The sequence below is a fragment of the Zonotrichia albicollis genome, unplaced genomic scaffold (assembly GCF_047830755.1).
Source record: "Zonotrichia albicollis isolate bZonAlb1 unplaced genomic scaffold, bZonAlb1.hap1 Scaffold_254, whole genome shotgun sequence".
In the NCBI taxonomy this organism is placed as follows: Eukaryota; Metazoa; Chordata; class Aves; order Passeriformes; family Passerellidae; genus Zonotrichia; species Zonotrichia albicollis.
In genome coordinates this window covers 1,330,692-1,356,294 of record NW_027428428.1, presented here as the reverse complement: position 1 = coordinate 1,356,294, position 25,603 = coordinate 1,330,692, and the positions used below count along the sequence as shown (strand labels likewise).

Below are 25,603 nucleotides of genomic sequence, written 5' to 3'. Positions count from 1 at the left end.
GAGCGCATCCAGCATGGCCTGGGCATGGGAACAGTGGGGTAAAGCAGACAGGAGCCTTCTCTGGCTGACCATCAGTTTCTGCTTTCTCTCCCCAGAGTGCAAAGACCTGATCTGGTGGTGTTTATCCATGAACTCCTTGGACAGACCCACACTGGAAGACCTATTCTGTGTTCCTTGGATGCAGGATATTCCTCTGCCATAGAAGAAGGGAGAGCACCACAGGCACACTTTGATCCAGGGCCCTGGTAAGTTCCTGCTCCACATATGCCTTGGCAATGAGAAGCAAAGGAACCCAACCCTTTTTGTGCTGCTAATGTCACTGCACCGGGGTCATGGGATGGGAACACGCAGCCCTTGTGCTGGAGCTGAGCTGCTCTGCCCAGCACTGGTGGCCGCCATCCCAGCTGGTTTTGCTTGTCCTGGTTCCCTGACAGCTGGGGCCCTGGGCAGAGCCCTGAGAGCCTGGTCTGCCCGCAGGGAAGGAGAAGGAGCCCCTGGAGAAGCTGTACCGGGTGGGGATGATGATGCTGCTGCTGCTGCTGGAGACAGCGAGGGTGACATCAAGGATGACAAGCTCTTCCTCAGCCTGGCCACTGGAGGCTGAAGGTGATGCACTTTGATTCTGGCACCTTCTTCAAAGCCAAACTCCACGGGGAATTTGCAGATGAGTCCCCATCTGGGGAAATTCTGCCAGATTTGGGCATGACCCAGCATGGCGGGGAACCAAAGGCTCCCCCTTTGCTGGGGCAGATGCAACTCATTTTTCAGTCGCTGCCCAGCTGCTTTTGGCAGGGCTGGGAGGATGGGCTGGGGTGGGTACGAAATGGGAGTGGGGTCCTGGCCCTGCCAACAGCCCCCAGCACCCACCGTGCCCCGGGCTGGGGCTGGGGCTGGGGCAGCCAGCCTGACACAAACAAGCCCCATGGTGGGAGCAGAGGTGGGGCTCCAGAACCTGTGCACAGCTGCTTTGCTGTGCAGGCAAGGAAGGGCTTGGGCTGCTCCACTGCCCTTGTTTGCTTTGGGGTCACCGTGATTTTGGGAGGCAGTGCAGGGGGCAAGAGAGAAAGTGTGGGATTCCCTCAGCCATGGCTGGGTTTTTCCCTAGCATGTAGGGGTGGGGCCTTCCTCAAGGCCCTGACAGAGATAAGAGTTTTTACTGTTTTTCTTGTTTTCCCTTTTTGTCTCAAAACTCTTGTCAATAATGTGTTGTTTGTTATTCCAGAGGAAGCATTTGAGGTGGTCCAGTGTGGATGGGGAAGTGCTTGGGAGCAGCTGTGGCGTGGATGGGCCGTGCCCTTGGAGAAGGCTGAGGCCATGGTTTGGGAGCAGCTTTTCTTCCAGACGTGGCTGGTGTGAGGTGGGTCCCTGTGTGCTTGGCAGGGTGGGATCAGAGCTTTTGGGAGATGGCAGCGAGCACAGGAGCATCCTGCACTGGGCAGCTGCTGAGGGCTGGATGTGCCGTGGCTGGCTGCAGGCTGGGCACATGTCCTGCCCTCCTGCTCTGTGCCAAAGGCAGCAGGGATGGGCAGCGCTGGGCACAGCTCTGGGCACAGCCAGCATGGCCTGGGCACCGCAGGCCTTGGCACAGGGGCACAGGAGCCCTCAGCTGACGGGCGGTTTCTGCTTTCTCTCCTTGCAGCCGGGCTCTGCGGGTGCTGAGGCTGCTCTGGGCTCTGCCAGGGCTCTGCTGGGCTCAGCCCTGGGCCCAGCTGGGCTGGCTCTGCCCTCACATTGCTCTCACAGATTTGCATCAGACGAGCCCGTTGTGAGCACAGCGCCTGAGCTTTCTGCTTTGGCCGGTGAGTGAGACTCTGCTGCAGGCCCAGAGATTGCAGCTGGGGACACACATCCAATTGGCAAGGACCCAAACTCTCCACAGTCCCGTCTGAACACCTGGATCTGTGCAGGGTGTTTTCTTCTTGACTGGCTGGAATTGTGCAATTGCATTTTCTTCCTCCTCTAGCAGTGCCACGAGTGGGCCAAAGCTGGCGAGTGGGCTGTGTTCCTGAGGCAGTGCAGTCTGGAGCTGGTGGATGGAGAATTGCCCTTCTGCACTGCCAAACCAGAGCAAAAAGCCGTAAGTGGGACTTTGTGTCTCTAAGAAACTCCTGGCAGTTACAACAGGAACGTGCAGCTCATTCCCAGGCTGAGAAGGAAGGTCATCTTCTAAAGGATTTGGGCTTTGACAGAGTTTCCATTCCCACTCCTGCTTGGAGCTGGAAGGGCACGAAGCAATTTCCTCTTGCTTTGAGCACAATTTCAAATACCAGTGTTGGGAACAAAGCCCAAAATCCTTTAAGAGGCCACTGAGGTCAGTAAGATGGATCCATGCCATCAGCACATTTACAATGTAAAGAACTGAGTTCTCTTTTGAAAAAGATCATTTACCTCTTAATGCAAAGAATGTATCTTTGCATTTATGTTTTGTTTTTTTCACTAACATTGTGTTATGTTTTTTCACTAATACTTGGATTTTATGCTTATCTTTTACAATTTACCTATTTTTTTCCTTTTTCCTCTTTTTTCCTTTCAATAGAAAACATGTCCTACAAAAGGAATGTCCTTTGCTCCCGGTTCCTGTGTGGAGCAGCTCCCTTCCTGCTGGCTGAGCTGCTCAGGCAGAGCCCGGCAGCTCCTGGCCCTGCAGGGCTGAGGCTTTTCCCCGTTGCTGGGCACAGACTGATGGAGCAGCACTGCTGAACACGGGCACACAGAGGGACCAGCAGCAGCTGCCTTTGGCCACCTGAGGCTCCAGGGCCCAAACTCTGAGCAGCCAGGGCTGGAAGAGACTGGCAGGATCTGATCCCTGACTCTGGGGCAGGGCTGCACAAATGACCCCGCAGCAGCAGCAGCAGCCGCAGCAGCAGCAGCAGCAGATGGAGCTGACTTTGAGCACAGTCCCTGCCCCTCTTCCCTCCCGTGTGCAGTGGTGTCACAGCAGCCCGAAGCACCTGGGAGCCCCCAGTGCCAGCAGGGACTGGAGATGGCAGCCCTGGGCTCCTGGAGGCTGTGCAGGGAACAGAGCTGGGCACTCCCTGTCCATGGGGAGCTTCCAGATGGAAAAGGCTGCTGTGCCCAGGCAGCTGCAAAGGCAGAGAAAGGAGGCTCTGGAGCACTGGATCTGTGCCAGTGCCACAGTCCTGGGCAGCAGCCAGCGAGCCCTGGGGGAGCAGAGGGCACAGCAAGAGGGACAGAACCAGGCAATGGCAGAGACTGGAGAGAGCCAGGCCTGGGAGCAGGAACACCTGCTCCATTGCACTCTTGGAGAAAGCTCTTGGCTGGTTGAAAGCGCTGAAAGGCGTGAAGGGCAGAGAGGAGGCCACAACAAACAATGTTCCTGTTTGCACAGCCTCCCCTCTCTGTGTCCCAGAAGGGATTGCATTGAGTGGATTCGTCTCTCCCAGTCGTCTCGTTCAGCATGAGCAGCTCAGCACCAGGAGCTTAAGGAGCTGAAGCCTCAGGCCACAGGAGCTGGGCAAGAGGGAACTTCGTAAGCAAAGTAATGCTGCTAAAATAGCCCCAGCTGAATGCAGTGGATAGAATCATAGAATCACAGAATCCTCTCTGTTGGAAAAGCCCTCTGAGCTCACCCAGTGCAGCCGGGCACCCAGCAGTGCCAAGCCCAGCACTAAACCACATCCCTCAAGTGCCAAGGCCTGGACACAGCCCTGAGTGAGGCCTGGACAGCAGGCCCTGAGCCAAAGGTGGCCTCTGGATGAACCTTCCAACCAAAGGTTATCTTTGTATCTGCTCCCTGATGAAATATGCATGGTCATTAGCATTGAGATAGATGTAGCCACTCCTTAGTGAAACATGTATTGACCTTTGTGTATTTAGAAGCCAGACAAAGCCATGGAATCTGACATCTGGCCTTGTTTGGGGCTGTATGGTCAAAGTCACCTCCCTTGGTTCCTCCTTGAGCCCTGGCCAGGCTTTGGGAGGGTCGCAAGAGGAGGATGAAGGCAGATGTTGCCACACTAGCAGTGCTGTCAGTTTGTTCATTCAGTGCTGTCAGAGCTGGGCCCTCTCCCAGCGGGGTTGGAGCCTCACCTGGGGCTGGAGGCACCTGCAGGAATTCCCAGTGCCCAGGAGTGGCTCTGCAGCCCTTGGCTGTGACAGCTTCCCCAGCTGCTGTGTGGGTCTGGGGGATGGTAAAGGCTGAGGGGTAAATGCTGCTGGATCTTTGTTAATCACTGCAGGCAATCTTTGGTGGGGATGGTTGGGTGCATTGCTGAGCTGCTCCTTTGGTGATTCTTTGCTGCTCTGAACTGCAGGAAATGACACTGATTCCTTCATCTGGACTCTGTGTCTTTGGTGCTGACCCTGCCCACTGGTAAAACAAAACTGGACCAGTCTGTCCAGATGCTAACAAAATGTCTCTTGTTCAGTGTCAGTGTGAGAAATCAGTCCCCTCAGAAATTCCCAGCTGGGAAGTCCTTCCCTGGAGTTCCCTGGCTCTCGAGTGGGCTGAGGTCGGAGCCCCGTGGGAGCAGTGGGACAGTCGGGTAAAAGAAGCTGCACCCCTGGATGTCTTCAAATGCATCCAAAAATTGCACATGGAAAAGGAAAAGACTTTGTGTGTTTGGGCAGACAAAGATGAATTTGTTGAGAGTACATAGGAAACAGCACCTTCAGAAGGAGCAATTATTGTTGGAATGCTCCCACATGGAGCAACAGGAAAAGGTTTTAATCTTGAGCTCAGATGCATTTGTACAAGTGAAATATCAGTATAATAAATAACAATATATGTATTTATAGAATAATAAGGCATTATTATATATGTGTATATATATTTATATGTCTTTATATATATATATATATATATGTTTTTATCTATCTGTCTATATGTATATCGATATGTATATCTATATATAAAAGAATAATAATGTGAAATAGTGCTGACAATGCTAATTTGGTAGCTTTGGCTGCTCAGGGATGTAACACTAAATACCCTACAGAACAGGATTGGCCAGGACCCTAATGTCAGTGGTCAACTTTGTGAGATTGTATACAGTGAAAAAAGGAGGAAGGGAGGAAATTGGCTATTTTTACTGGGTGTGCTGATACTGTGATGCAGAGTGCTTTGTCTGTTCCTGTGAAAAATACAGTGATTAAGCCTGCAGGGTTCTTCATGTACCAGACTATCCACAAGCTGCAGGATTGGTTGTGCAGGTGAAGGGGGTGTTAAAAGAGCAATCGAAAAATGAGGAGATGGGAACCTTTGTCCATGGAGAACCCATCTCCCAGATGTGCTCCATGCCTTTAACAATGGCCCACTGGGAAAATGAAATCCCCTGGCTGTGCACGGCTGCCCCCAATTTGCAAATCCAGCCATGGGCAGTGAGACTTGGGCTGCCTGGGAAATTGTTCTGGTTGTGATGGCCCCTGGCAGGGCCAGCCCAGAGGCTGCAGGGCTGGGCCTTCATGCATTGGAATTAATGAGGAGAAATTCAAAGCAAATGAGAGCTATCAGTACTGAAACAGGAGTTCAGATTCCTCCAGGACACTTTGCTTTGGTAACTGCTCCCATGGAGCTTGGCCTTGCAAAGTGTTCCTGTCATGGCAGGAGGAATTGATGCAGAATGTCTAGGTGAAATTACAGTGATTCTGAAAACAATAATGAACAAGACTAGATTATTCAACCCCATGATAGGGTAGCACAATTATTGATCTTGCAATTTTAGGAACGATTGTGAAAACAGGAGATCCACCTCCAGTCACCACTGTTTGCGGAGATAAAGGGTTTGGATCCAGCAGCCCTAATAATAGAGCCAGAGTGTGGGTCTGGAGGCCAAAAGGCCCTCCCGAGGCAGCTGAAGGAGCAGCTCCTGGGAAAGACAACTCTGAGTCCTGAAACCTGGGCAGGAACATTGGGAATGTGTCCCTGCAGCCAAGGATTCTGTGTGAGAGCAAGTAGATCTGACAGGAGATTGCTTTACACATCCTGCCAGACCAGATCTCCCTGTTTGCCCCAAGGGCCCCTTTGGAACATGCTCTGATCCAGGGGGCTCCATGTGAAGGCTGCTGTGACCCTGAGGGACTTGCACAGGAATTCCATCCAGGAGCCTGGGTGCCCATCAGAGACTGGGACCCGGCCCCTTCCAGCAGGGGGGAAAGGGCCCCCCAGGCCTTGTTAGCCCAGACAGCATGGTAAAGCTGAACAGCAAAGGGCCTGGGGGCATTATTCTGGAATGAAAAAGGTGCCAGCTCCAGGGACAACAGAATTCTTGTTCCTAACTCGAATGAGATTGAGAAAAAAGAATGAAGAACGGTGTCACTAAAGTACTACTGATGTCTGTAAGGTGTACCTTGATAGTCAGCCAGAATCTTTGTCTGCCACAAACACCTCCAGTGTTTCACCAAGGGATTGGTCATCAAAATGTAATGATGGGTTATGATGGATTGCTGAGCTTCTTTTGTAATTCTTTGCTAATGATGATGTGCTTTTCTGAGCTTATCCTTTTGTAAATCTTTGCAGCTGTGCATGATATAAATGACACAATTCCTTCAGTTGGTGTCTGTGTCTTTGGTAGTGACCCTGCCCACTGGTGAAACAGGGCCCCCTCTTGCCTAAGTGTTACCTGGGAAGGCAAAAGCCCTCACTCCAAAATTCCCCCCTTCCTCCCTGTTCCCCCCCTTCACACCCTGAGCATGATGTGCTCTGGTCTGGGCTATGCCCGGGCTCAGTTGGGATCCCCTGTCCTGGCTGTGTCCCTGCCCAGCTCCCCCGCAGCCCCAGCCCCTCCCCAGCGTGGCTGACGAGGGGCAGGACAGGCCTTGGCTGTGCTGCAGCTCAGCAAGAACAAAACCATCTCTGCGTGCTCAGCCCTGTGCTCAGCACCCGGCCCAGCAGTGTCTCAGTGCCAGGGGCTGTGCCCTCAGTCCCTGCCAGGGGTTTCCATGGCAACTGCCAGGCCAGGTGACCCAGGTGTCCACCCCAGTGCCCGTTGCCATGGAAACAGTGCCCAGCCCTGCCCCTTTCTGTCTGGCTGACCTGGCCTTTGGCCCTGGCAGTGCCGGTGGCTGCTGGTTCCTGGTGCATGAGCGCCCAGCGCGGCACAGGGCAGGTGGCCATGGCACAGCCCCCAGCAAGGGATCCCCTCTGGCTCTGGGCACTGACACCAGCCCTGAGCAAGGGCCCAGGGCAGCTTTCCATGGCCACCAACCATCACAACAGCTCCGGGCATTGGTTGCCATGGCACCAAACCAAGGAATGGGTCCCCCATGGCCGTTGCCATGGCACCTGGTGGCGCCAACGAGTGTCACTGCAATTGTACCTGGAGCAGCCCTGGCACTCCTTTGTCCTGAGGGTTGCCATGGCAGCTGAGGACAGCATCAGCAGGTGCTCTGCAAGGCCCCTGGGGCAGACGGGAAGGAGCAGCAGAGCAGGGGCTGATCCATCCCCAGTGCACTGCACAGCCCAGGGCAGCATCACAGAGCGTCCTGATGGAGCTGCCAACAACATCCCCCCTCTGCAGCCCTGGCCTCTCCCCCAGCTCACACAGGTGCCCCATCCTGGCAGGCACAGACACAGCAGCACTGGCTCAGCAGCCCCTGTTTGCATTGCACAGAGCAGGGGGAGCACCCCCATGCTGTTGGTGTGGGGACATGAACCTGAGGGAGCACAAATGCCATCAGCCCCTGGGGCCAGCAAGGGCTGGGGGACACCAGGGAAACCACTCAGCTTTGTCCTGGCTTCTGCAGTCAGCCAGAAAGTTTGTTCCCATCATCTGGGAGTTTCCTGTCTCACTGCAGATGCTGTTGCTCAGAGCCAGGGCTGCCTGACAGCCACCCTCAAACTGCCCTGAGCATTTCCTTTCCATTACCTTTGCTTTCTTTACTTTTCACTGCAACAAATTTGTTCTTTTTGCTCATCACAGGGCGCTTAGAACTGGACACAGCACTCTAGGTGCTGCCCAACCAGTGCGGAGCACACGGGAAGAATCCCTGCCGTGTTCCTGCTGGCCACACTGTTCCTGATCCAGGCCAGGAGCCATTGGCCTTCTTGCCCACCTGGGCACACTGCTGGCTCATGTCCAGCTTGCTGTCCATCAGTCCCTGCAGGTCCCTTTCTGCCTGGCCACTCTCCAGCCACTCTGTCCCCAGCCTGTAGTGCTGCAGGGGTTGTTGTGGCCAAAGTGCAGGACCTGGCACTTGGACTTGTTAAACCTCACCTTGTTGGATTTGGGTCCTGGATCCAGCCTGTCCAGGGCCCTGTGCAGAGCCCTCCTACCCTGCAGCAGATCAACACTCCCAGCCAAATTGGTGTCACCAGGATTCCATGAGGCCCCAAAGCATCCCAATGGTCTCCATGATTCCATGAGGCCTCCCAGTATCACAATGTCTCTTTGGTTCCATGGGACCCCTTGGTGTCACAAAATCCCTTGGATCCTTGGGCCCCGCAGTCTCACAATGCCACTATGGCCCCCAGTGTCCTGCAGTGTCACAATGGATCCTTGGTTCCATGAGGTGTCTGAGTGTAGCAATGCTCTCCTTGCCTCCACAGTGTCACAAGGGCCTCTTCGTCCCAAGGGCCACCACGGTGTCCAACATGTTTCCTTCATTCCAGGAGTCCCTGAGGAGCAGCATTAGCCTCTTGGTTCCATGGGGCCCTGCAGTGTCACAATGGCCCATCGTGACACCAGGTTCTGCTCTGTCACAATGCTCTGCATGGTTCCACAAGGCCCTGCAGGGTCACAGAGGCTTCTTGGTTCCATGAGGCCTCAGAGTGCCACAATGAATTCCTTGGTGCTGCAGTGTCACAATGGAGCTCTGGTGACACAAGATCCTACAGTGTCACCAGAGACCCTTGGTTCCACGGGGCACCACAGTGTCACAGTTGTTCCCTCAGTTCCCAGAGTCCCTGCAATGGTGCACTGGCCCCTCGATTCCATTGTTTCCAGGCTTTCCCTGGAAACTCTCCTTGGTTCCACAGTGGCACAATGGCCCCTTGGTTCCACAAGACCCTGCAGGGTCACAGTGGCCTCTGTGGTTCCAGCAGGACCCAGACTGTCACAATGGACTCCTTGCTTCCATTAAGCCCCACAGTGTCACAATGGCCCCCTGCATCTGCACTGCCATGTCACACACAGTGTCACCATTGTCCCCTTAGTGCCACCAGGCCCCTTGCTTAGTGTCACAATGGCCCCTTGCTTCCCCAGGGCCCTGCAGTGTCACAATCATCAGAGTCAACCAGGCTGCAAAGGACCTTGGAGAGCATCCAGTCCAACCTGGAACGTAACATCACCTTATCACCCAGACCGTAGCACCTGGTGCCACATCCAGTCTTTCCTTAAACACCTCCAGGGATGGTGACTCACTTGTTCCTGATCCATAGGATTCCCAGGGTTTGGATGAGGGAAATGGTGGGTAAGTGGGGGGGACAAAGCGTTACTGATCGTCAGCTTTAAGCTCTTGATTTTAATATTTATTCAGACTGCATTAGAAGGTGCTGGGGGTCAATATCAATTGGACATTACTGATATTGGTCTATAAACAGGAAAAGAAAACTTAACAGGATAAATCAATTCTGTCTTCATTGTTTTCAATATAGTTTCTTCAGTTTGAATACACTTCAGAAATGTGTCTTATTAACCACAAAAGAATTGAAAATCTAGAGTATTCCCTGTGGCTTTTCTTGTTCAGACGTTGTGAACAAATGTTGATGAGCCTTTTCCCATGAACTCCTGAACTGAAGAGGTCAAGAAAGAAGAGGCCTCTGCAGTAGGAAAATTCATCATCAAACTCCAAGTGGCTGAGAACCCATCCCCATCAGGGCAGAAATGAACAGAAATGGGCCCAGCTTTGTAGCTCCCCCAGCTTTGGCATGGGCCCTGGGCCTGGAGCAGGAGCAGCTCTTGGGCGCCCCAAGGCCGGGGCTCTTGTGCTACCATGGGCAGATGGGATGGCAGCAGGGGCTGCAGAGCTCTCAGCACCTCAGCCCGAGGGGAGCAGGGCAGCCAGGGAGCCTCCTTTGGCCTTGGCCAAGAACCTTCCCCCATGGCTGCGGCTGAGTTCTGTGGCAGCTGCAGCTGCTGCTGTGCCCTTGCCAGGGGCTGAGGCCATGGGGCAGTGGCCAGAGCAGCCTGGCCTGAGCAGAGCTGTGGGGCCAGAGCCGGCTGGGCTGGGCTGGGGAGAGGCCCTTGGTGCTGCCAAGAGCTCAGGGCAGCTGGCAGAGCTTGCAGGGAGCTGGGCTGGGCTCAGAGAGCCCGGCCCAGAAACCATCAGTGCCCATCTCAGCCTGGCTGAGCGTGCAGGGGCAGGACTCAGGCCAGGCCTTGTGGGGCAGGGCCAGTGCCTGTGCAAGGCATTGCAAACAGGCAAGTGGCCCAGAGAGGAGGCTGCTCTGTGCCCTTGGTGGCATGGACAGAGCAGAGAAGGGGCCCAGGACATTTGCCAGCACCAGCCTCTGTCCCCATGCATTGGCAGCCCTGGCTGCTGAGCCCAGCTTTGGCCTGGGCTGAGTTTGGCTGTGGCCCAGCTCCATCCTCCTGCGGGGCTCAGGGCCTGTTCCCAGCCATGGCCAGCCCTGGCTGCCTCTCTGCTGGCCCAGAGGCCGGCAGAGCCCGGGGCAGGGCTGTCTGTGCAGCCCCACAGGTGCCACAGGCTCTGCAGGAGCTGGCAGAGGCTGCCCAGCAGGGAGGCCATGGGGCACAGAGCCCCAAGGCTGCTCTGGGCACCACAGCACAGGTGCCGTTCCCAGCCGCAATGCTCCTGGCCTGGGCTGGGCCTGCACAGGGGCTGGGCCACCATGGCTGGGCCTGCACAGGGCCACAAAGGGGCCATGCAGCTGCTGCTGGGGCTGACAGCAAGGCCAGGCACACACAAGCAATTGCTGAGCATGGCCTGTGCTGGCCAGGCCTGACTGTGCCAAAGGCAGAGCTCAGCTGCTCTTGGGGGCTGCAGGAACCGTCCAGAGCCCAAAGAGACTCCATGGCTTTGCTGGAGACCAAGGCTGCAGCAGAGAAATGCAGGGCTGCTGCAGGATGGGGAGGGCATTGAATTCCAGCACACACCTCAGCTCTCTGATGATCCCAGCACCATGCTGGGCCCTGTTTCAGACTGGAGCAGAGCAGATGTTGATGGGACAGGAGCCCTGAGGGGCTGTCAGGGACCTGCAGCTTGCAAGGTGCTCTGCTCTCCCTCAGGTGCTCTCTGAGACATCCTATTCCAGCTGGGCACCTCAGGGCACAAGTGGCACTGCCTGTCCATGGGTACACAACTGATGTCTGCCCTGAAAGGAGAAGAGGTTTTAATACTGGTTAGTTTCCTAATATACAAATGGATCTTTGTTACCTGGGTCATTTGAGCATTTTTAAGCCATGGCAATATTTTCCCACCAGGAACAGGAACTTCCTGGAAGTGTAATGATGGCAGAAGAACAAATACTGATCCTCCTGTGGACTTGTGTCACCAATATCCAGTGTATTGCTTCCTCTCAATCTTCCTTCATGTATTTCCAGCTCTCCTGGTTAGATGGCCATGTCTAAGGACGCCCCTTCACTAGAGCAGCTGGATCAATGTCTACCTTGCTGTTTTTTGATTTCCTCCTCCAGATGCTCTCTGGTCTTTCAAGTGCCCTTCAAATGACTGGTTTCATGCTTTGAGGTGCAGAGAGTTGCCCCATATTTCTGAAGTTCAATAAATATCATGTTAGTCAACATCTTAATTTCGTTTATATCTATCACTTAATTTTTCCTATGTCTTTGCCTAAAACTGTTATGTACAGAAATCCCTTGGGGATGGGGGACATTTCAGATGCTGTTGGTACATCACAGAGAGCTGAGGAAAGAGCTGTGAGCGATATTAAACGGTTCAAATGTTCGACTGTAGCATTGTGTGTGTTTTATATGGGTTTATTGTAAAGTTGGTTCTTTTTTATAAGTTAAGAATTTGGTTTGACCCTCTCTTCCCTCCATGTTCTTCCTCCTAATGGTTTGTTCCTCCTACCTGTTGCCTGCCAATCATTGTAACCGTCCCCTCTCATGTCAAGAATCTTCTATGTCACTCATCCCTCACCTAGAATATGATTTTTCCCTTCAGCCTTTTCCCTCCCCTGGGCCCTTCCTATTGGTTCAGTTGTGTCCATCGCTGCTCCCCTGGGTTTTGCTCATTGGTCCCTCATGTCTCTTCTGTTGCCCCCATTCCCTTTTTAAGTGCATCCCTAATGGTTTTTACCTGGACCGTCACTGGCCCCGCCTGGGCTAAAAAAGCGCCTTGGCATCCACACGCGTGTCCACTCCTTCATTCCATCACCTCAGTTCTTTGCAGTCCTGCTCTCGCCTGCATCACCACACTGTAGATGGAGCCACTACTCAGGGGTTCTTGCCAAGAACCTGGGAGTGGCGGGATTTGTAGTCGCCACCAGTCACTCCAGGAGCGGCTAGCCAGCCGGTCAGCTCTAGTGGCTGTGGAAGTGAGACTGCGTTCAACGTGTGTTTGTTGGCAAGAAACCTTTCTGTGCCTCTGAGTGTCACCAGGCCCTGAGCCCAAAGGACACAAACCTGATGAGTTGTGGTTCCCACTGCAGGGGCTGCACTTGGACCTTGGCTCTGCACAGGAGAGCTCTTCATCCCCTTTCTCTCTTTTCCTCCCTCTGGACATGGAGGGAGCTCCTGCCTTCAGTGTGTGACTCGTGTGTGCAAAGAGCAAATCTGGGCAGAATTGGGGCAGGGAGGGTTTGGGGGGACCTTGGGGTCTGTGCTGGGCACAGAAGTTGTTTCCCATTGCTCTGAGACTGTCTGCTGTGGAAAGTGGATTCAATATCCCACAGAGTAATGACTTTTGCATTGAGGGAACTGTGCCTTCCCTTGGCTTTGTTGGCTGACAAGAAATGAACATCCCTCTGTGTCTGGGGCAGCTCCTTCTCCAAGGAAAGCAGGTGGGAGTTGGAGCCAAGGAGCTGAAAGCTGCAGGTGCAGCCTGGGCTGGAGGGAGCTCAGATTTGCACAAGGCTGCTCTGAGTGCCAGGGCTTGGATGGGGGAAATGGTGGGGTGGGGGTAGGGACAGAGTCTGATTGATTGTCAGTCATGGAGGGTCTTGATTTCATATCTATTCAAACTGCATGAGGAGGTACTTGGTTTCAATGTCAATTGGAGATTGCATATATCAATGAATTAACAGGAAAACAAAACTAAACAGGACCTAAAAAATGTTTTCTCACTGTCTTTTTAAATATCATGAATTCACTTTGAATACACTACTGAAATCTACGTAACTACAAATTATTTGGAAACTGAAATAAAATTATTCCCAGAGGCTTGGCTTGTTCAGCTGTTCTGAATGTTAATGAGCCCTGGGACACTGAATTCCTGCACTCAAGAGCTGAAGGCTGAACAAGCCTCTGGAGCAGGAAAATTCAGCAGCAGCCTCCAAGGTGCTGAGGATGTCAGCAGCCCCCACTGAGGCCATCCCTGCCCAGAGACCGTGGGGGAATGGGCAGACAAGGAGAGCGTCCCTGGGGCTGGGGCAGCACAACTCAGAGGCACCAGCGGCTCCAGCTGGGCAATAGAGTGTGGAATGTGGCTGGGAAAGCCCTGCCTGGGCTGTGCCAAGCAGGACACACAAGCCCTGACTCCCATTCCCCAAAAAAACTCTTATAAGGAGACATTCTAAAGGAAATACAGTTATGTGCTCTGAGTTGAACTCACTGGAGAAGTACCATCAAGAGATTCTTAGGAGCTCAAAACTATAAAACAGCCTTTACTGGGAACTTGACAAAATCAGAGAAACTTTTGCAAAATGTTTATTAAGACATTGTTGTTGGTTTGTTTATTTAAGATTTTTCTAATCTTGAGATTTCTTTGTTAGCCTATTGATGAGTGTGTTGGGTTTTATTGTCATATAATTATCTATGTATTTTTTTTTGTTGTGAGATAGGATTGCGAGAAAAGTAAAGTAGGCTTAAGATTTTTAAATGGTAGAAAGAAAATGTTATTAAAAGTAACTAAAAGAAAAAATGTAGTAATAATTAAAATAAGCTCTTTAGAACACTTTTTTTACAACTTTATTTTTACTGACAATGTAAAGAAACTATACTTAAAATTTCTAGTTATTTACTATTTCTAGAATAGTCTTTTTTTTGTTTACTTTGGAAGAGAAGTTTTTCTTGTTAAGGTTATGGAGATTCTTTTACAAGAGGAAAAAATAGCTTTATTTCTGGTTCTTAATTTTTTTATAGATAACAGTGGTCTGGGGGACTTTGTTATTGTGAAGTTATTTTTATTGCCAGAAGGTTTTTTACAGCTTGTTGATGGGCCATGTTGACTTATGGGGTATTTTTTTAAAAATAGTTCTTTAAAGGTAAAAGTGTTCATAATTTACTTTTAAAATTATTTTTATCTCTTGGAATACAGATCTTCTCTTGGGAATACTGGATTACTTTTTTTTCCCCTGTTTAAACTTTTAATGTAATTACAGTTATTTTAACAGTTCTTTTCTTTTAGCATGGAGGTTTTTCTTTGATATTAATTTTAATTTTTTTATTAGTTTTATGTATTTTAATCAAAAATAGGTTTTTTGGGATTTAATTTCTTTCTTATTGACTTTGATGGTTTTATGTTTGTTTTTTATATGCTTGTATTTTGTTTTTCTTTTACTCGAGGGAGGACTGAAGTATTGAAAGGATTAACACCTGACCTGCCAGTAGCTTGTGGTTGAAGTTGTGGTTGAGTTAGGATTGGTTTTATGGTACATTTTTGTGGGGTTTTTGGTTTAACTTTAGTTCTAGGGTTGAATTTGTGTGCGTTGTAGGTTGTAGGAGTTTTTTGTTTTAATTGTCTTGGGGGGAGGGGACTTGATGGTAAGATTTTAATAGCCATGGCTGGCTTTTTTCTGGTTAGGGGTTTGTATCCTCTCTTGTTTTCCTGTTTGGTAGTTGTTGACGTTTGGTTTGGTTAGAGTGGGGCTGATGGGGGGGGCAGGGGGCAGCCTGGGGAGGTGGGAAGGAGCTCAGCCCATGGCAGAGTTGCTTGATTTGGTTTGGTTGGGTTGGTTTGGTTTGGTTTAGTTGGGTTGGGTTGGGTTTGTTTGGATTGGTTTGGGTTGGTTTGGTTTGGTTGAGATGGGGGCTGGTGCCAGGACCTGCTGCTTCTTTGTTGACTGGGAAAAAAAGAGGAGGTTCCTGGCTTTTTTCGTCTTTAACATTTGTGTTTCACAGAGGCGTGTTCAGTATCTTAGTGGTTTAACAGATTTTCAGTTACACAAAAATTTTGTATTACTTTTTAAAATTCTTCTCATGTCAAACTACAACAGACATTCAACCAACAAAAAACTCTTCTCAAATCATTAACTTGGCCCATTCAATTTCACAAACTCTATGCCTGTTCAATTTAATGTTAATCAAAATTTGCAAGAGAAACAGAAGAAGAAGACACAGAAAGACAGAAAGACAAAAAAGATACAGAGAGGCACACACAGAGCTACCAACTCCTGGATTCCAGTGGTGTTCAGATGGAAATTCCAAGAAGAGGTAGGGTCAAGATGGGTGCTTGCCTTGTGGTCAGCCACCAATCCCTATTGATCTTCCTGGGCCCTTCCCCCAGGTGGGACTTGGTCTCATTTGGTCCCTCAGGAGCTGGGCTGGGGCTGCAGAGGTGGCTGTGGAGCATTGCCTGTGCTGTGCCAGGGACTGGCAGACGCTGCTGGGCCGGGATAGAGGCTCTGGGGGGATTGGGGTTCCAGGGCAGGGCAGGGCAGGGCTGGGGTCACAGGGCAGGGCTGGACATACCCTTTCTTCCTCCCCCACACATGAAATATTTCCAGCCAACAATCTCCTCCAGTCTGTCACAACAGGCACTGTTGGAGGTGAAATCCCAATTCTGGGCATGGACACCTGGCCAAGAAGTACAGTTCTTTCCCATAGGAAGGAAAGCACAGAGCCCCAGTGTTTGGAAGGCAGGTGAGAGACTCAGTAGGCCAAGGCCATCCAGACTTTTCAGAAATGACATATTTTGTCTGGGAGCTATCTTTGGATGTAGGGAATTTTGGAGGTGGAAGTTCAATCTCAGCCATGGGCACCTGGAGAAGCAGGACAATTCTTTCCCATGGGAAGGAAAGTGCAGAGCCTTCCCCAATGTTTTGGAGACAGATGGGGGTGACCCTTGTAAAACCAATGCAAGACAGGCTTCTCCTGGCAATATTCCTATGGGAACAATCCCTGGATATAAGGAAATTTGGAGGTGAAATCCCAATTCTGGCCATGGGTGCCTGGAGGAGAAGGACAGTTCTTTTCCATTGGGAAGGAAAGCATGGAGCCCCAGTGTTTCATTAGCAGATGAGAAGCAACCCTCAACATGCCAAGGTCAGTTGGACCAGTCAGGCAGTCCATGGGAGGCCAAACCAGTCAGACATGCTCTGTGTCTCCTTGGTTTTAAGAGGCCCCATAATGACACAATGGTGCCTTGATTCCATGGGGTCCAGCAGTGTCATAATGGACCCTTGGTTCAGTGGAGTCGCACAATGTCAAAGTGGCCCCAAGGTTCCAGAAGGCCCCAAGTGTCAGAATGGTCCAAATAATTCCATGAGGCCTCGCAATGTCACAATGGTCTCAGTGGTTCCCCAGGCCCCACAATAACATGTGACTCTTCTGTTCCATGAGCCCTGAATGTCACAATGGACCTTTGGACCTTGGGGGTTTGCGGAGTCACAATGGTCTCCTTTGACTCAAGAGTGTCACAACGGACGATTGATGACAGGAGGCCCCTCTGTGTCACCCTGAAGCTTTGGTTCCATGCAGTCCTGCAGCGTCACAATGAACCCTAGTTTCAATGGGGTTCAACAATGTCACCATGGTCCTAAGGTTCCATGCATCCCTGCAGTGTCACAATGGTCTCCTTTGGTTGCCCAGTGTCACAATGGAGCACTGATGACACGAGGCCCTGCAGTGTCACAATGGACCTTTGGTTCCATGCAGCCCTGCAGTGTCACAATGGCCTCTTGGTTTCACGAAGCCCCACAATATCACAATGGTCCTCTTGGTTCTGTGGGGACCCACGGGGTCACAATGGTCTCACTGGTTCCATGAGGCCTCACAGTGTCACGATGCTTTGCTTATTCCATGAGGTCTCATAGTGTCACAATGGTCTCCATGATTCCATGAGTACCCTCAGTGTCATAATGGCCCTTGGTTCCATGAGGCCTTGCAATGTCACAATGGACCATTGGATCCATGGGGTCTCACAGTGTCAAAATGGCCTCTTGGTTCCATGACACCCCAAAGTGTCACAATGGTCTCCACAGTTGCATGAGGCCCCACGGTGTCACAATGGACCCTTGGTTTTATGGGGCCTCTCAGTGTCACAATGGTCCCTACATTCCATGGACCAAAGTGTCAGTACAGCCCTCTTGGTTCCATGAGGCCCAGCAATGTCACAGTGCTCTCCATGATTCCATGAGGCCCCACAGTGTCACAATGGTCCCTTGGTCTCACAGGGCCCCACCGTGTCACAATGGTCCCTTGGTCTCACAGGGCCCCACAGTGTCACACTGGTCCCTTGGTTCCATGGGCCCTCTGCTGCTGCATTCCCCTCTCCCTTTCTCAGGCCGCCCTGCCAGCTGAGAAATGCTCCTTGGGGCTCGGCCTTGGCCAACAGCCCCTGGGCTCAGCTCCTCTGCAGCTCATCACAAACACTGTCTGCTCCAGGCACTGCTGCTGCCCAACCAGCTCCTGGTTTCTGTAGCAGAAGCCCTGGGAACTGTTTCTGTTCCCTCCATGGCACAACATCGCTGTTCTCACACTGCCAAAGAAAGCTGTTGGTGCCAAGTGCAGGCAGGATGAGCCATTGCTGGGACTGAAGCCCCTCTCTTGGGGCCCTGCAAACAGCGCTCCAAAAGGAGCCCTTGGAGCTCTCCTGGGCCAGCGACTCCCTCTGAGTGGGGCCTCTCCCAGCCGGGAACTCTCCCAACTCGGGGATCCGAACAACGACGGAGCCTGGGCCGATCCCCCCACTCCTCCAGGCTCAACCCTTTGCCTGCTGGGGAGATGCCAAAGCATCCACAGGGAGCATTTCCTGCCCTCAGGGGAATTGCTCACAGGTGCCTGGCACTGACTCTTTGTGTCTATGTACACACAGGAGTGCCTGTGCTGGGGAAATGTGGCAGAAATGCTGCTCTCTGATGGGTTGGAGTGCCTGGGATAGCTGAGTCAGTCAGGCCTGTAGGGAAGGTTAAATCACAAGGCCTAAATGAAGTTAAATGCTGCTGAGAGGTTTTCTTTTGCTAAGTGGTTGCCTTTAGTATAAGTTATATGTTAAGTTCAATATTGTTATTATTCCTCTGTTAAATTGTGAAGTCATAGGTTTAAGTTAGGTTACATGCTTTTCTACTCTGCTCTTTTGCTAAACTGTGAGGTTGAAAGTATCAGTTAAGGTTAATGTATAAGTAAAGTCCTGTTAAGTTTGAGCTCTGTTAAGCTTTCAGGCCATGTTCCTTTTCTCCTTGCCCTCAGTGTCCTTGTGTCTCACACACATACAGGGACGTTCTTGGTTCATTTCTGGTTTGATTGCTTAGGGAGGCCAAAGCTCAGTTTGAACTTAGAATGGCAACTTCTGTAAAGGATAATAAAAAATGTTTTTACAAATACATTAATGGTAGAAGGAAAGGTAAGACCAGCCTTTGCTCTTTATTGGACAAGGGAGGGAACTTAGTATCTGAAGATGAGGAAAAGGCAGAAGTTCTTATGCCTATTTTGCCTCAGTTTTTAGTGGGAAGATGACTTGCCCTCAAGACACCTGCCTGCCTGGGCTGGTTGATGGTGTCAGGGAGCAGAATGGTCCCCCCATTATCCAAGAGGAGGCAGTCATAAAACTACTGATATGCTTGGATTTTCATAAATCTATGGGACCAGATGGGATCCACCCCAGGGTAATGAGAGAGCTGGCAAACGAGATTGCAAAGCCACTCTCTATCACTTACCAATAGTCCTGGCTCACTGGTGAGGTTCCAGATGACTGGAAGCTGGCCAATGTGATACCCATTCACAAAAAAGGTGCAAAGGAGGATCCTGGTAATTATAGACCAGTCAGCCTGACCTCAGTTCCTGGCAAAATAATGAAAGAGTTAATATTAAGTGCCCTCACAAAGAATTAACAGGATGGCCAGGGTATCAGACCCAGCCAGCATGGGTTTAGGAGGGGTAGGTCATATTTAACCACCCTGGTTGCCTTCTATGACCAGTTAACCTGCCTAGTGGATGCAGGGAAGGCTGCAGATGTTGTTTATTTGGATTTCAGCAAGGCCTTTGACACTGTCTCCCACAGCATACTCCTAGACAAGCTGGCAGCCCATGGCTTGGACAGGAGCACTCTTTACTGGGTTAGGAACTGACTGCATGGCCAGGCCCAGGGAGTGGTGGTGAATGGTGCTGCATCCAGCGGGTGACCAGTCACCAGTCGTGTCCCTCAGGGGTCTGTGCTGGGGCCAGTTCTGTTTAATATTTTTATTGATGACATGGATGAGGGTTTAGAGTGTTTCATTAGAAAATTTGCAGATGACACTAAACTGGGAGCGTGTGTTGATCTGTTAGAGGGACAGAGGGCTTTGCAGAGGGACTTGGAACGGTTGGATGTATGGGCAAAATCTAATGGGATGAAGTTCAATAAGTCCAAGTGCCGAATCCTGCACTTTGGCCACAATAACACCCTGCAACGTTATAGGCTGGGGACCGTGTGGCTGGACAGTGCTCAGGAGCAAAGGGACCTGGGGGTGCTGGTTGACAGTCGGCTGAACATGAGCCAGCAGAGTGCCATGGTGGCCAAGAAGGCCAATGGCATCCTGGCCAGTATCAGGAATGGTGTGGCCAGTGGGAGTAGGGAGGTCATTCTTCCCCTGTACTCGGCACTGGTGAGGCCACACCTTGAGTACTGCATCCAGTTCTGGGCCCCTCAGTTTAGGAGGGATGTTTAGATGCTTGAGCGTGTCCAAAGGAGAGCAACGAGGCTGGTGAGGTGCTTGGAGCACAAGCCGTATGAATAACGACTGAGGGAGATGGGGTTGTTCAGCCTGGAGAAAAGGACACTCAGGGGTGACCTAATACCCTCTTCAACTTCCTGAAGGGTGACTGTGGTGAGCTGGGGGTCGGTCTCTTTCTCGGGGCAACAACAGACAGAACAAGAGGACACAGTCTCAAGTTGCGCCAAGAGAGATACAGGCTAGAATTAAGGAGGAAATTTTTCACAGAAAGAGTGGTAATACTGGAATCATCGACCCAGGGAGGTGGTGGAGTCACCATCCCTCGATGTGTTAAAGGGAAGACTGGATGTGGCACTTGGTGCCATGATCTAGTTGAGGTGTTAGAACATGGGTTGGACTCGATGATCTTCAAGGTCTCTTCCAACCTAGAAATTCTGTGATTCTATGATTCATGGAACCAAGGATCCACTGTGAAACTTCAGGGCCTGGGGGGACCAAGGGCCAATGTGACACTGCAGGGCTAAAGATCCAAGGGACTTTGTGGCACCAAAGGGTCCTATGGAACCAAAGGGACATTGTGACACTGGGAGGCCCAATGGAACCATGGAGACCATTGGGGCACTCTGGGGAACCGTGCTGACACAAAATTGGGTGTGAGTTTAATCTGCTGGAGGGTAGGAGGGCTCTGCACAGGGCTCTGGACAGGCTGGATCCAGGGCCCAAATCCAACAAGGTCAGGTTAAACAAGACCAAGTGCCGGGTCCTGCACTTTGGCCACATCAACCCCTGCAGTACTACAGGCTGGGGACAGAGTTGCTGGACATCAGCCAGGCAGAAAGGGACCTGCAGGGACTGATGGACAGCAGGCTGAACATGAGCCAGCAGTGTGCCCAGGTGGGCAAGAAGGCCAATGGCTCCTGGCCTGGATCAGCAATGGTGTGGCCAGCAGGAGCAGGGCAGGGATTTCTCCCCTGTGCTCAGCACTGGTTGGGCAGCACCTCGAGTGCTGTGTACAGTTCTGGGCCTCTCAATTTAGGAAGGACATGGAGGGGCTGGAGTGTGTCCAGAGAAGGGCAACAAGGTGGGTGAGAGGTCTGAAGCACAAGTGCTGTGAGGAGCGGGTGAGGGCCCTGGTAGATGTTCAAGTTCTCCAGCCCTTGCTGGCCCCAGGAGCTGATGGCCTTTGTGCTCCCTCAGGTTCATGTCCCCACACCAACAGCATGGGGGTGCTCCCCCTGCTGTGTGCAATGCAAACAGGGGCTGCTGAGCCAGTGCTGCCGTGTCTGAGCCTGCAAGGATGGGGCACCTGTGTGAGCTGGGGGAGAGGCCAGGGCTGCAGAGGGGGGATGGTATTGGCAGCTGCATCAGGACGCTCTGGGACGCTGTCCTGGGCTGTGCAGCGCACTGGGGATGGATCAGCCCCTGCTCTGCTGCTCCTTCCCGTCTGCCCCAGGGCCCTTGCAGAGCCCCAGCCATGCTGTTTGCCCCCAGCCTGCCCACGGCCAGCCTGGGGCTGCTCATGGGGCTTTTCTGTGCTGAGCATTGCCCTGGGTGTGTTCTTGAGAGAGCCTGGGCAAGGAGCCTGGAGCCCCCAGGGCCTGGGCTGAGGCGTCAGCGCTGCCCCAGCAGTGCCCATGGCCTGTCCCTGCTGCAGCCCCGGCACTGCCACCCCCAGGGCTGTGCCCGGCCCCGAGAGCACTCAGGCCCTGCAGCAACACCAGGGCCACCAGGGCAGCAGGGCAGGGCCACGGCAGCAGCACTGGCAACACCAAGTGCTGCTGCTGCTGGGCACAGCTGCTGTGCCAGCACTGATCTGCCTCCAGCTCTGCACACAGACATTGCTGCTGCAGCGCAAGAGAAGGCAACAAAAGGACAGAAAAGTTCTGCTTTTTTCTGCTGAAAACTTTTTTGGGAGAGATCATAATTTCATTTAAAGGCACCAAGAACACAGCCCCTCATTGATACAGTCGGTGCTACAGGGGTGGTGGAGAGGAACAAAATGACCAATGGAACAAACAATGAAATTTCTTTTTGGACAATAAGAACAAAGTAAAACAAAAGTAAAGGAACTCTGAAATGAAACCAAGAAGAAGTATCAAAGATTACTTTTATTACAAGTGATTTGCAAATACTGGCCAGCAGTTTAATGTTCCTGAAACCATCGGGTCATCAGTCTCCACACTGCAGCATTGAGCTCCTGGTTCCTCAGGCTGTAGATGAGGGGGTTCAGGGCTGGAGGCACCACCGAGTACAGAACTGACAGGACCACATCCAGGGATGGGGAAGACTTGGAGGGGGGCTTCAGGTAGGCAAATGTGCCAGTGCTATAGAACAGAGAGACCACGGCCAGGTGAGGGAGGCAGGTGGAAAAGGCTTTGTGCCGTCCCTGCTCAGAGGGGATCCTCAGCACAGCCCTGAAGATCTGCACATAGGAGAAAACCATGAACACAAAACAACCAAATGATAAACAGGCACTAACAGCAAGCAGCCCAAATTCCCTAAGGTAGGATTTGGAGCAAGAGAGTTTGAGGATCTGTGGGATTTCACAGAAGAACTGGCCCACGGCATTGCCATGGCACAGGGGCAGGGAAAATGTATTGGCCGTGTGCATGAGAGCATTGAGAAAGGCACTGGCCCAGGCAGCTGCTGCCATGTGGGCACAAGCTCTGCTGCCCAGGAGGGTCCCGTAGTGCAGGGGTTTGCAGATGGACACGTAGCGGTCGTAGCACATGATGGTCAGGAGGCAAATCTCTGTTGCAAGAAAAAAAAAAACCAGAAATACTTGGGCAGCACATCCTGTGTAGGAGATGTCCCTGGTGTCCCAGAGGGAATTATGCATGGCTTTGGGGACAGTGGTGCAGATGGAGCCCAGGTCACTGAGGGCCAGGTTGAGCAGGAAGAAGAACATGGGCGTGTGCAGGTGGTGGCCGCAGGCTACAGCGCTGATGATGAGGCCGTTGCCCAGGAGGGCAGCCAGGGAGATGCCCAGCAAGAGGCAGAAGTGCAGGAGCTGCAGCTGCCGCGTGTCTGCCAATGCCAGCAGGAGGAAGTGCCTGATGGAGCTGCTGTTGGACATTTGCTGGGGCTGCACATGGGGACCTGTTCATGGAATATAGGACAGTGAAGAGTTAGAGGAGATACCTGTAACCAAAATCAAAGCCATTTTCCACACACCCTCCTTTATAACACACATGGACATGCTCTTGTGTTTAAGAGTTCTGATGCTTTCTTTTTAAGCTCTTTCCATGTACTTCCTGGTATTCTTGGATATCAGAAACCCTCAGCGTTTCTGCTGCCCTCTGGTAGAACAGAGTGGTTTCCCTGAGGCAAGATAATGAGTGGAAACTGGGGGCAGATGATCTGTCACTTCATACTGTTTGCAGTTTCTCTGGGCTTTCACTTTTCTCGGGTGGAGGATGTTCACACTCCCGTGTTTCTCTTAAAAACCCCAGGCACTGCTGAGAGCAGATGGATCCACCACAGCCCAGTTCCATTTTTGTAGCCAAGGACTCTCTCTGCTCATTTCACCAACCCAGCAGCATTTTCAGCGTCACAACACCTCTGTCTTTCCCCATCAATCTTAAAACTCTGAGATACTCTAGGACAGGTTTGCATTATGGGTTGAAGCTCCCAGCCTGGACTGAAATCTCACAAGGACTTGCAAGTGTTCTTATGATGGCATTGGATTAAGGGAGATGCAGCTCCTTCCCTGGCTGCCCTGACAGCATTGCCCAGAGCCGGGCACTGGGGACAGCATCGCCCTGAGTCAGCTGTGCCCCTGCCAGAGCCCCCAGGGCCGGGCAGCTGCTCCCAGCCCTGTGCTCTGCAGAGGGAACTGGGCCTGGGGCTGCAGAGCTGCCCCACGGCTCTGCTGCAGCTCTGCCTGCACAGGAGGGGCTGCACGCCTTGGAGCCCCGGCCCTGAGGGCAGAGGCTGGGCTGGGGGACAGGAGGGAGGGGGCTTGTTCAGAGGGAGGGGCTGCACTGGAGGGGATCCTGTGGGCATCTCTAAACTCTCCCTGCCACAGCATTGCTGGGGTTTTTTTTCTCTCATTGCCCAATCTTCTCTCTGCTTCCCGGAGATTTTCCTCCTGCAGGTGTTTGACTGTGCCTGAGCTCTCCCTGCCAGCACTCACAGAGCCCAAATCTCTGTGCCCTCTCCTTGGCCTGACAGAACCCTGCCTGTTTGCAGGGCGCTGGCTGGGGCAGGTTCTGTTTGCAGCTTGGAGAAAAGACAGCTCAGACTGAGCCTGATGGCTCCAGCAAAGGTGATGCTTGTGCTGTCCATGGGCAGAGTGGCTGAAAGCACACTAGGGATCTCCTGTGAACCCATGGATCACTTAAAGTAACAGTTCAGATGTCTCAAGTACTTGTCCAAATTCATAAATTATAATACATACTATCTTTAATATTTAACCCGCCCTTCCTGTTAGTCTCCAATCGTGGAAAACTGAATACAAACTCTTAGGACATTTCTGAATTTTTGACAAAAAACCCTTCTTGGAAATATTCTATGACTTAGCAGAACCCCTGTGCATGTCAGAGCTTCATGAGTATTCCACCTCCCCTGCACCAGAAATACCCAGAGTTGTACTCACAGGGTCTGTAGGCATTGGGATGTTCCAGTTTTCGGGGATCACTCCAGGAGCTGCAGCTGCATTGTCCTGCAGCCAGAGGTTCCTGTGCCAAGGGCTGGCAATGATTCTGCCCCAGGCACTTCTCAGCACCTTCCCAGCCCTGCCTGACTGAAGCTCTCTGTGCCTCTGTGCTGTGCCCGGGCTGGCTGCAGGCAGTGCCCCAGCCCTGCTGGGCTGGCAGAAGAGCTGCTCATCAAGAGAAATGTGCTTTTGAAGCTCTTCTTGGTTACCAGGAGCTGCCTCTGTGCCAGGAGCCCAGCCCAGCTCAGCAGCACAGACACAGCACAAGGACTTTAATGAGCCTCTGGGGCTTTGTGCTCAGGCCCTGAACATCAGTCCCTGAGAGGGAGCTGAAGAAACCTCTCCAGAACCCCAAGGCAGAATCCAACCCCAAACTTTCTTGGACTTTTAATGCGTCCCACTGCTGGACACAACTGAGAAAGTGTCCCCAGGCCCCAGGCAGAGCAGAGAACTGGAGGCAGTGATGACAGGTGGGGACAAAGAGAAGCCAAGTCTTGGTGCCCTGGGCCACAGCAGGGTCTGTGCCACCAAGGGCTGTGAGGAGACACCTTGTCCTGAGGCCCTGGGGCCTCCTGGCACAGCCCCAGCCAGGCTGGGCACTGTCAGCCCCTTGTCCTGCCCTCAGCATCCCCCCCTAGCCCACATCCCAGTGGCCTCAAGGATCTGCTGGAAGGAGTCCCTGGGGAGCCTTGCTCAGCAATGGCCCTGGGGGCTCCTGAATGCTCCCTGTAGGGAGTGCAGGTTTTTCAAAGAACTTTGGGTTTGGCTTTTGCCTTGGAGTCTCTGAGAGCTTTGTGCAATCATGGCCTCCAATTATCTGCTTTAATTAGTCCCTGGAGAGGCTTTGTCAGTAACAACACTCATTGGGGCTCCTTACTACTTCAGGGTACTTCAGTTATTTTAAAGTACTTGGTGTTTCCCTTTTGATAAAAACTCTGTGATAAGTTTATGCAATCATGGCCTCAATTATCTGCTTTAATGAGTCCTTAGAGAGCTTTGTACTGACACTCAGTAGGGCTCATTAACACCTTGAGATA

The 25,603-nt window shown here is 52.0% G+C and overlaps 2 protein-coding genes across 2 annotated transcripts in view; one reads left to right on the top strand and one right to left on the bottom strand.

Moving 5' to 3' along the window:
- LOC141727790 (serine/threonine-protein kinase pim-1-like) overlaps nt 1-110 on the top strand; it is a 78,715-nt gene extending 78,605 nt beyond the window's left edge. The window contains exon 6 of the mRNA XM_074534078.1: nt 96-110. Coding sequence (XP_074390179.1) covers nt 96-110 — 15 coding nt within the window. The remainder of the gene's footprint in view (nt 1-95) is intronic.
- A 21,942-nt stretch (nt 111-22,052) lies between these two features.
- LOC141727739 (olfactory receptor 14A16-like) lies at nt 22,053-23,042 on the bottom strand. Its single transcript, XM_074534025.1, has one exon. It carries the CDS (start codon nt 22,983-22,985, stop codon nt 22,053-22,055), a length of 933 nt encoding a protein of 310 aa, XP_074390126.1. The 5' UTR covers nt 22,986-23,042.
- Between the last annotated feature and the right edge of the window lie 2,561 nt (nt 23,043-25,603).

Bases quoted from the DNA above. Each gene is read 5' to 3' on its own strand.
- LOC141727739 (XM_074534025.1), bottom strand. From the start codon at position 22,985: ATGTCCAACAGCAGCTCCATCAGGCACTTCCTCCTGCTGGCATTGGCA.